This window comes from Rhea pennata, chromosome 1 (assembly GCF_028389875.1).
Source record: "Rhea pennata isolate bPtePen1 chromosome 1, bPtePen1.pri, whole genome shotgun sequence".
Lineage (NCBI taxonomy): Eukaryota > Metazoa > Chordata > Aves > Rheiformes > Rheidae > Rhea > Rhea pennata.
In genome coordinates, this window is record NC_084663.1 from 44940752 (window position 1) to 44951906 (window position 11155).

Sequence of the window (11155 nt, forward strand, 5' to 3'; positions counted from 1 at the left end):
TCAGGTCTAAACTACTGGATCAGTAAAGGGCACTAGACAATTCCATGAGATGTTGCACCTATCACAACAGCACTTAAATTAATAACACAGTAAGAGATAGAAAACTCGTGTCCTGTAACAAGCTCATTTATCATCTTCAGTAATTCAAACAACTTTGATATTTGATATATTATGTCTAGCAACATTAGTCCAAAAAGTATTCCTAACCCTTGATTTAGCTATTTGGCTAAATTAGCTGTAAGTACTACAATTCTGTATCTTTTACAAAGATTATGTATTCATAAGCATATTCAATTAAATATGTTAGTGCTTTCTTTCTCTACAATAACCAAGACCTTTTGGTTTATATATTTTTATACATATGATTTTTAATTATATATATTTATTGGCTTACATTTTTATATGTGAATTTCTGAAATGTCATTCATTAATAAGCTACTCCTTTTTCTATAGTAACTCCAGAGTGCCTAATTTTGAATAATTAAACTAGTGGATAATCCTGAAATCAGAATTTGCGTAGAATACGTTAATCGGTTATTTTTGTCAGACGAAATTGTATGAATTGTATTCTGATGTCTCTGGATGCTTTCTGTATAGCTAGTATGTACATGAGATATATTTCATATGCAGTGGAGACTTTCTTTAAAGTAAGAATTTATTTTAGAAAACAAGTAAGAGAGCATGCATATGTGACTTCATTTTGGTGAAGCAAACATGTAATAGTAACACTAGCGTATGTTTAAAGCCTGAAAATCAAATAACTGAGCCAAGTGATCTCTCAGTGCTATTATTATTAATAATAGTAACTAAAGTAACTAATTAAATCAATCAGGTTTTTATAAGATATTAGTAAAACAATCCTTTTGATTTTGTGAAATAAAATAAGGCTATATTAATTAAAAATAAATATTTTTACACTTGGAACATAAATGTGTGTGTGTGTTCCCAGTTTCTCATAATTTATCACTATTTTAGAACCGCAATTCTAAATTAACTGCAATTTTAATATATGCATTTCTTTTTCATAATTGCTCAGATGGCAGATTGAACATGGATTGAAGAGATGCCTTCTCGTATTTTAAGATGAGCCAGTTATTCATGTTAGCTAAATCTATATTTAATATATTGGACTCTGTCCTGAATAAATTTTCAGCAGACATATCTTATGCTATGTCTGCTTGCATTTATTTATATGATAATAGTGCTCTTTCTAAAATTAATACAAAAATAGTTCCAATTTGCCGTGTTCAGATTCCTGTAGAGTTAGATGGAAACACTGTACAGCCAAGAATTTAAAGATGAGACTTCCAGAAACTCCTAAGAGAATTGGATGTCCTGATTACATTACTGTTCTGTGAAAATGCCATGTTGTAACTGTATCTTGCAGATCGCTTCACTACGAGTGGCTAGGAAAGTGTTTCAGAAACTCCTTATAACCGTTCTTTAGATTCATCTGTAAGATCGTGTTTTCCCTCTCTGCAGAAGAAAAGAATAGGGGCCATCTTACAAGGCTTTAAGAATTTTGTTACCTCTCCGAGGAACATGTTGGTGGAAGCTCTGTCCCTCCATGGTGGCTCACAGTCCTTCCATGCGTCATGAGCTGTCCTGCTAATTCTTTAACCATGATCTGGTCATGTAATGGTGGGGATCTTCAAGGATTACGATATTACTTCCCATTTCCACATCTGTGCTACCTGTACATGATTTATCGCATACCTCTCTCAGTTTGGTCTTAAAGTAGCTGCAGTAATTTGGGTGTAAAGATGAACAAGGAAGATGAGCAGACTTTCTGTAGGTTTCTGGTATGGATATGCATTTGATATGGTATGCATTTAATAAAAAGTTCTTCAGATATTCTAATGATCCTCAGATTCATTGAACTTGAACACATCTGTGTCAAAGTATGTCACACAGAATATCTTGTGTTTCTTCATCATTTTAAAGCTTGTGATTAGGAGACACTGTTCTGTACACATCATTGCAATTAAATGAGCAGTGAGCCTGGGACAAAATAAAAGGCGTCTGTCCTTATGGAGCTTATCAGAATAATCTTCATTATGATATTTAGGAAGGTACATAGGAAAATTGTTTAAGTTCCACAAAAATTTTAAAGGATGGGATTTTGTTGCATCTCTGAAAAGATTCTCATTCAATAATTCAGATTAGTTTATCCTTTTTCAAAATGAACAAAACTTCCAAAAGCTGAAAATGAAACTATTTATTTTTATGTATCTTATTTATATTTTTCATTTTAAAAACAATATATCTAGGAAATTCCATCTTTCCTAAAAAACGCTTAGTAAGGTTTTCACAGCCATGTCAGAATATGCTAATGTAATAAACTCATCTTTACTTCTTTTACCTGTAATATAAATGATATTTTCTAATTTCTGCAGAAAAAGTTATTCTCCACATGAATTTCCATTTTACTGACTTTACATGATTTTAACTGAAAGAGCATGACATTCTCTAAGCTTATGTCATAGGAATAGCTAAGTGAGGAATTTCTAAATTTAAATTCAGCTCTTGTAAGAACTCTTTAATCAAATAGACTTTCTGAAACTTCCTAGATTCAAATGAATTAATACATTATTCAGAAGTCTGAAAATATTGCAGTAGATTCTTTTTAGGAGTTTTAACTACAGAATTACTACTGGCAAATTTATAATCTAAGTTGTAGTGTTATGTGCTAAGTTAAGATACTACCTGACTAAATCAATTTTGTTTTCAAGAACATCATTTGAAGGAATGCTAAATACCACTAAAATGTCTTCTGAGGACTTGATACGTGTCTGTGAAGTTTTTGTTTTTCATTCCTGTTTGCTAAATTGCGTTAGAAGAAGCTCCTTTTTTGGTAATCAAGTATTATAAAGGTAGACTTCAGAACTGCCACTACGAAAGGAGTATGACTGGCTTTTTTGCTGTGATAAAGCATTTAGGAGCGCCCCCAGCTCTTTTTTGGCAATGACATTTGCAAATGCCTCTTAAAACATCACCCTACTGTGTTGTTTTGAAGGTAGTAAAATGCCCATGTTGGCCTAGTATATTAGAATCCTTCCCTCTTTAATCTTCCCAAACCACAGCACTTGCAGGAAGTCATCCTGGAGCTACACCGGAAGAAAGAAAGAAACATACATTTTGTAATTGGTGACACCGAAGAACTATGTCACCTGTCCTTTGGGAACAGCACTGGATCTTTCTAAGCTTTTCTACATCATATCGTGCATACTGTTTCCATACCTGCTAGAAACTTCTAATACTAATATAATGTGGAGCAATATTGTGTTGAATGAAGAAGAAAAGAAATCAGTCATGATTTTGGTCAGGGTTTAATACAAGGACAATTCTTTACAGTGTATTTTTTTCAATAAGACAACAAGGATGACATTAGGTAAATGTAGATGTGCTTTCCTTAGCTGACCAAAGAGTGTCACTTGATCCATAATGTCTTCCCCGCAACAAGGGGTGGAATATTATAAAATGCAGTTGGCAGGTGAAGGGAAAGAAGAAGAAAATTCATGTTCTGTGGAGTAGTTTTACAGTTATTTGGGAAACTATCAGTAGTACAATTCCATAATGCATTAAGATGTGAACTCACTTGAATTTATAAAACTCTTCTTAGAACTAAAAATGAGAACTTTTGTAGAGATGAGGAAAGCTTACTTTTAAACTGAGATTCCTTATAATCTTGAGGAGTCTCAATGCCCAGCCTTCACTGAATTCAGTATCTAGATCTTTAAATGACAGTATACATCTCAAATTGTAAAGTTCAGTTGTTAGGAAATTTTTTAATGAATGCTCAGATAACACTTGTACTACAGTGTATAAAATTTATGTGCAGCAATACTGTTTTGAAATATAATTGTTTTTCAAAGAGACAAAATGCTTATCACAGTTACGGTAGTGTAAGATTTTAGTCTGAGGAGGAGTTTGAAGAGATATGATTTATGTCAATTAGATAAAATTATAAATAATTATAATATATAATTATAAATAATAAGATTGCATTCATCTGAAGCACATTTTAAATGATGTTCTAAATAAGCAGCCAGTTACATTATCTGAAGAACAGGAATATTTTTTAAGCTATCTTAGAAAAAAATTGTAAGAAGTTGTTGTCTAGTATGATCTCATAAGCTTTTTAAACTGCTCAAAGCGAATGCTGCCACTGAAAGGACTGTATTATTGTTTTCTTGTACTGGTGCTAGTTTTCATGCTAATGCTAGTAGAATAAAGGGGAGGAAACTTAGAAATGTCAATCAGTGCAGAGGATGACAGTCCCTTTTAAGCAGTAAAGAGGAATTACATTTGTTTAAGCTGCCTGTGGAACAGTATCCTTAGGCTCTGGCTCTCCCTTGTAGGGAGTGTGCAGTGTTGGACAGTACAAAGACAATTTCATTCAGTCGGAACGCTCTTAGTCTAGAGAAAGACTTGGCTCTGAAAAAATACTCTCTGGCAAAGTTGTTAGTGTGACATCACCAGTCCTCACCTGCATTCTGCCTGTATATTTTTTTTCAGCCTGTACTCAAGCAGTATGTTTATGTGACTGAATCTAACTCGGGCATGCTCAGATGTCTTATTTGCTCCCAAGACTCTGTTGAGAGTCTCACAGTGTTTCTAGCAAGTGACTAAGGTCTACGGTGTAGTTTTGGTGCCACCTTCAGCATATGGTATAGTTATAACTAGGATCGTGGAGACCTTACTGCCTCCTAGTTTCAATTTTTGTTGTTTTGGCTATTTTAGCCACTAAATCAATCCACAACAAAATTAAAATGGACATGTTCTCTCTTTTTCAGTTGACCTGTTGTATTGAATTGGGTCACCCACCAAACTTGTAATTGGGGTACAGTTTGGAATATTATCTAGTCTGTCCACAATAGCCAGATGCATTTGGTCAGTGTGTGCTAAGCAAAAAGGAAGTAGTAAGGCATTTGTGCCCAGTACTTGAGTATGGCAGCATCCAGGAGACATTTTTTGATCCAGCTTTTTATTTGTGAAACATTTCAGTTTGTTTTGTTTTAATTGAATGTTTCAGGTTGAAAAGGGGAGATCACAAAGGATGAAAAAGCAGAAAGGTTTTGTGTTCATATTTTCTCAAATTAAGAACTTTATATTTTAATTCTGAATTACCTGTAATATCAAAACTCCATTATACTAAAACCCTTTGAATTCTCAGTAGAAATGGAAAGCTCATAGGGCAGAAGTCTAATTAAGTATTTTTTTGTCTCATGATTAATATATTTTACTTGATTTCGCAGAATCACAGAATCACAGAGTGGTTGAGGTTGGAAGGGACCTCTGGAGATCATCTAGTCCAACCCCCCCCCCTGCTCAAGCAGAGTCATCTAGATCTAGCATGTTAGACAGGGTTGCATCCAAGTGGGCTTTGAATATCTCCAGAGAAGGAGACTCCACAACCTCTCTGGGCAACCTGTTCCAGTGCTCCGTCACTCTCACAGTGGAGAAATTCCCCCTCACGTTCAGGTGGAACTTCCTGTGGTTTGGATTGTATCTGTGGCCTCTTGTCCTGTCACATGATACCTCTGAAAAGAGTCCAGCCTCCTCCACTTTGGATTTGGCTTTTTGGAGAGGAAGAGAAAAAAACTTGCCTAGATATTTGCACAGCTTTATGAAAATAAGTGAGAACAGGACCAAATGAGTCAGTACATCGGTAATACCAGATCACTTATGAAAGCCCTGATAGTTGGAAAAGTACTTCCTAGATTAAAAAAATGTGGCTAATAGACCACAAAATCTCTAATCTATCCCCTTGTTTTAAGGCAGAATTATAATTTTGTGTCATTCCTGAAAAAATACTTGTCTATTCTTAAAGCTTCCTGTGATGAAGACTCACAACCCCCAGTCTTTAATTAACCTCATGAAGAGAAAGTTTCTTCAAATCTATGACTGTTTTTTTTTTTCTATGACACAAGCCTATTAGTTCTCAACCTATCCACTATCTAGCTCCATAGACACGGAGAACAAACTGTTCCCTGTCTCTTTTAAATAATGTTTAAATACTTTTAAAATACTGTTATTTTTAAATACTCTTTTTATACCCACCCTCAGTTTTGTGTTCTTTAGCCTAGTCAGTTCCAGTTCTCTCAGTCTTTCTTCATTGGTCTTGTTTTCTAGATATCTGACCATTCTCTTTGCTCTCCCAAGGCTCATTCAGAGAGTTTATGTCTTTCTTGAAATCTGATGCCCAAAATACAATATTCCAGCTACAGCTTTACTACTGCCAAGCAGAGTTGAAGAATTATTTCCTATACTTTGCAGGCTGTTCTCCTATATATGTCACAGTATAATAATGATTGCTTTATTTGCATTAGCACAACTTTGACTGTCACTCAGCTTCTGATCTGTTATATTGCCTAGATCAGCATTTGCTGTTCCTCATCCTGAACAGTTGATTATTTCTGTGCAAGTGTAGTCCCTCCTACTTTTTTCTGTAGCATTTCAAACTTCTTTCACAAGCAATTCTTCAATTTCAGAATATTGTTCTAAGTTACAGCAGTGTCTTCCAGTTACGCATTTGCAGAGTTAGTTAATGTGATTACTGTTTTGTTATCTAGGTTCTTAAGGAAAACATTGAATTTTGTAATAGAGCTCTACTTAATACGACTTTTCAGTTATTCAGGGACTCATTAATAACTCCTCTTTAGTTCTACTATTCAAATAGTTTTCATTCACTTTATAATACTTTAACTTAAACATTGTTTCCTAAATTTGCTTATGAAATTGTTATGTGAAATGGTGTCAGAAATCTTACTGAAGTCAAGATGTATGACAGTCTTTTGGTTTTTCCCTGTCATGAATCCTTTTTCCCTTCTTACAGCCAAACTAGATTGACTTGATGTGGTTTGTTCTCGATACACTCATGTTGACTATTACTCATCTACTTATCATTCAGTGTTTTTAAATTCTTTGAGTAATTGTTCTATTTTTTTCCATGCATTGAATTTGAACTGAGTTGTCTATAATGAACCAGCTCATTTGTCATTACACTCCTGAAGTTAGACATGCACCTACTAGTTGTATACTGCTTTTCAGAAGTTCCTAAAGACAAATAGTAATAGTTCTGAAGATTACTTCATTCTCTTACTGGCTATAATAAGAGAATGAACCCTTTGAAAACATACAATTTATGCAAATACTCTGTAGTCTCTTTCCTAATCTTAGGCTTTGCTTTTGCTTATGATTGGATTAGGCACTTGCTGTCAGATGATCTTTCTAATGGATGTGCAAAAAGTGTGTTAAACACTTCAATTTTCCTGGTGCTTTGGTAGTAACATTTTTTTGCTGAGTTGTAGGGTAGCTCTCTCCATAGTCACCACAGAGGAGCCATGCCTGAAATGCAAAATTCTGAAAAAGTGAATCAGGTTCTTTCACCTCTTTCCAGCCACCTCCATTGCCTGTTACGTTGCAAATGCACTTTCCACTCTTCTGACACGCTCCTTTGGTGCCTGCTGAACTGTCATCTTTAGCATCCAGAACTGTGGGTAGTAGAAGGGCAGAGACATCCCAGGTTTTAAGAACTGGAAAGTGTTGCAGCCTTATTGCCCTATAGAGAACATGCTCTGTTAACTGCACTGATCGTTGTAACTTTAGCTGCCTACTGTGGCTCAGTGGCCTCTAAGGGCTGAAAGGGGAAAGTGCATTTGGTTTTGTCAAGTTGTTGAACTACTTTTGCATCAAATTCGGCCCAAAATCACAGTGTTTGCATTATAGTGACAGTGATGGTAACATCACATCAGATAACTTGGAAAAGAGAAGAGGAACATTTAGTGGTGTAAGATCACTAGAGAAAGTTTTCTGAAAGGTGGGTAATTTGAGGCACTAGGTATTGTTTCCAGAATCTGACAGCAGGTTTTGCAATGTGAAATGCTATCCAGAAGTCCTGACTTAAGCATGTTACTCTGACATGAGACTTCAGTCCTCTACTATTTAGAAAAATCTCATGGGTTTTGGGAAGGGGAGCAGGCTGAGATATATGGGAAAGGAAATGAGAATGTTATCTCCACTTTAGTGTGTAATACTCATTTAAGAATGGTTAGAGCTTTTGGAACGATGAATATATTTTAGTATTTCGTGTCAGGGTAAAATGCTGTCTGAAGAACAGTTACTCTAAATGAGAACTGAGAAATTGTTACGGGAAAATTATTATAAACCTTAGGAAAGTGCTAATTTCAAAAACAGTACACAAATTTTATTTTGTAGTGTGACTTTCAATTAGTAAAAAAATTTCATTTTAAAATTGCCCTGAAAAAGTACCTGGAACAATTCTGATATCTTTTTTATCCCTTGCAGCTCCCAGACAGCTGTATAATGGATTACTATGAAAAATACAAGCATCGAATGAATGAGCTCGAAGCATTTAATATGGTAAAAATCATAGGATTAATAACATTACCTTGTACATATGTGTTAGTCTAGAACAAAGCCCTGTTAAGTTTTACGTGGAGGTGGACAGTCTTGCACTGTGGTATGCAATCTCAAAAACAAAGCTGCTCCCCCCACTCCAAACTTTGAGCATATCGTATTCCAAAACTATATTAGGTGTTAGTAAAATAATAAAGAGAACACATGGAAGATTCTTTTTCAAGAGGGACTATTACCCTGAAAAATGAAATGTTAGTCTCCTTTTAAATCTAGACTGGTCTCTATGCAGTTATTTCATAAAAAAAATTTTTATTAAAATTCATTATTTCCCTCTTTAAAATTGTTCTGCTTCATATAATATCATTTTCTTGTTGGACAGTGCCTCAAAGCCAACTAAATAACATAGTTTCCTAGCTTTGTGACATTCTATGTATTTTTGCTCTTTAATATAATCTGTTTTGAAGATGTCCATCCCATAGGGAAAATTGGCAAGGTGACATTTGTACAACAAATCCACTAGAAAATGATTGACCTTCTTGGAATTGTTTTGTGGAAATGTAACCATTTGGAAGTCTGTTGGCTCTCTTTCCTAAAATCATAATAGCATCTAATCTTTCAGTTGAAGGTTGTTCTGGCTCCCTGCATAGAAGTTTTGATACTTCTGGATCGTCTTTGCTACCTCAAGGAGCAGGTATTTTTGCATTATATTTTATGATACCCAAAGGCTACATCAGTAAAATGTGACTATTTCAGCCAATTTATTCCTGTGCAGGCCAAAATTCTCTGTTGCAGAATTATTATTCTCATCATATTTGCAAAAGTGTAAGTATTTATTCATTTTAGTATAAACATATGCCCCGCAGATGTTTTTATTTTCAGTGTAGCAGCAACAGTAGAGTTCACGTTTTTAATTGTATGGTAATTACTAGTCAATAGACAGTAAAAAAAAAAAAGAAAATTGCAACAAATCTCCATTTATACAACATATTAAGAGATTTAATAATTTAAAGGAATATTGGAAATTCTAAACAAACATTGTAATGTATATGCTAGTGCTTCCGAAGAACATGTTTTAGAAGGCGTACTTCAAGAAATTTTGAATTAGGTCCAGAATACTCATGAATTCTTGTTACTGTTTCTTAATTAAGATCTATGAGGAGGGAGGGTGCACTTTCTCCAACTGCATGGGTCAACTGAGGTACATTTGACTAATATATAGCCTGGATATATTTTACAAGTAGAGACCTAGGATATAATAAGCAACTGCTACTACATTTACTCTATAATGATTTATATGTTACAGTGTTTCTACTAACACTGATTTTGAGCTTGACATGATTAACTCAGAAGCAACAATCATACCTCTCTGCACCAGTAAATATTTTTCCAACAAGTTATAATTTGTTAGGAGGAAATGGTAGTGTCTTACAGTTTCTCCTCAGGCCATGGTCAAAATAAAATTTAAAAATAAATTTTAAAGCCTTTCATGTGAACAGCTCTGTTTTTCCACTATAAACCTTTCATTTTAACATCTCCATTTTATCATAAATAAAAATTCATTTTATTTTCTGGCATAGTGCACTTGGAAAAAATGAGTTGTAGTAAATGTATGCTTTTGTTCTAGCTAGTATTTTTACAGAAAGGCAATCTGAAATATTTAAATAATGATGTATTTTCCCAAATGCCAGCTAGCTATAAATCACATAGAGATCTGTATGATTTCCAAGACAGAAGATCAGACTTGCTGCATTTAGCACTAATTTACCTTTTCTAAATGTAATGTAGCCATAGATTTAATCTTGTACTGGTTGATTCACAAAATATGTTTAGGGAGAAAAAATAGAAATGATAAAAGCCATATACAACATGAAGACCAAATCCAGCTGGCCTTATTCGTTTGAGAAGTCAGTTAATTAGCTTCAGTAGCTGTACATGCTGCATAAAATGAGTAAGACTTGATCCTTAATTTCTTTGCTTCTACTTCACTGAAAAAAAGACTTGTAGATGATGGAGATGGTAAGCTGTCACTTGATAGTACCAAAAATAATTTAATGACTTCAAAATACAGTGTTTTGGGTTTGTTCACAACAAGCTTTCAGTAATTTTGTTATTAGATAAGTGTTTTTCCTTCTTTGAATTAAGGATAATATTTTTGCTTTACAATTTCATATTTAAAAATATGGACATATTACCATATCCTAACCTTTAAGTCAAACACATTTTTATGTACGTCAATCATGTGTCATTTTACAGGACAACATTGCTTGGTCTGGACTTGTGAAGTTATTTGATGCTGTGAAATCCCCCAGATGCTATGCAGTTATTGCTCTGAAGAAACAGTCATGTTTTTAAGTGGAAGCAAACTGCAGATAGGTTGAAATCTCTGAACTGATACTGCTATTTCCTGACTTTTTTCCTGTTATTTTAAGTGGTTCCTCAAGTTTGCTGATGCATTTAGTAACTCTTTAGTTGATATCTGCAAAAATAAAAAATGTAATGCGTCTATGAATCATGAGAAATAAATAGTGAGCTGTAGCTCCTTTATAAATACCACTGTTTCCTTATGTCAGTTATTATAAGGTTAAAGAATTGATTTTATCATAAAATTTATGACCCATATTATGTGATTAGTGTTTTTAAATAGTTTTAATATTTCTTCTTTTTAAGGCATTATGCTTATATATCAGTGTATCTTCTCTTGGTTATTTCTTCTTTTAATTGCAAGATCATTGCTCCATATACCTTCTCAGTTTTTACCAGTGGCAGCCATCAG

General features: G+C 34.1%; 1 protein-coding gene across 2 annotated transcripts in view; it reads left to right on the top strand.

The window, feature by feature from the left end:
* Window positions 1–10933, top strand: part of METTL25 (methyltransferase like 25) — a 58916-nt gene extending 47983 nt beyond the window's left edge. For both annotated transcript variants that reach the window (XM_062584869.1, XM_062584878.1), the window contains 3 exons: window positions 8311–8385; window positions 9002–9073; window positions 10636–10933. In XM_062584869.1, coding sequence (XP_062440853.1) covers window positions 8311–8385; window positions 9002–9073; window positions 10636–10734 — 246 coding nt within the window. In that variant the 3' untranslated portion in view covers window positions 10735–10933. The remainder of the gene's footprint in view (window positions 1–8310; window positions 8386–9001; window positions 9074–10635) is intronic.
* Window positions 10934–11155: the final 222 nt, after the last annotated feature.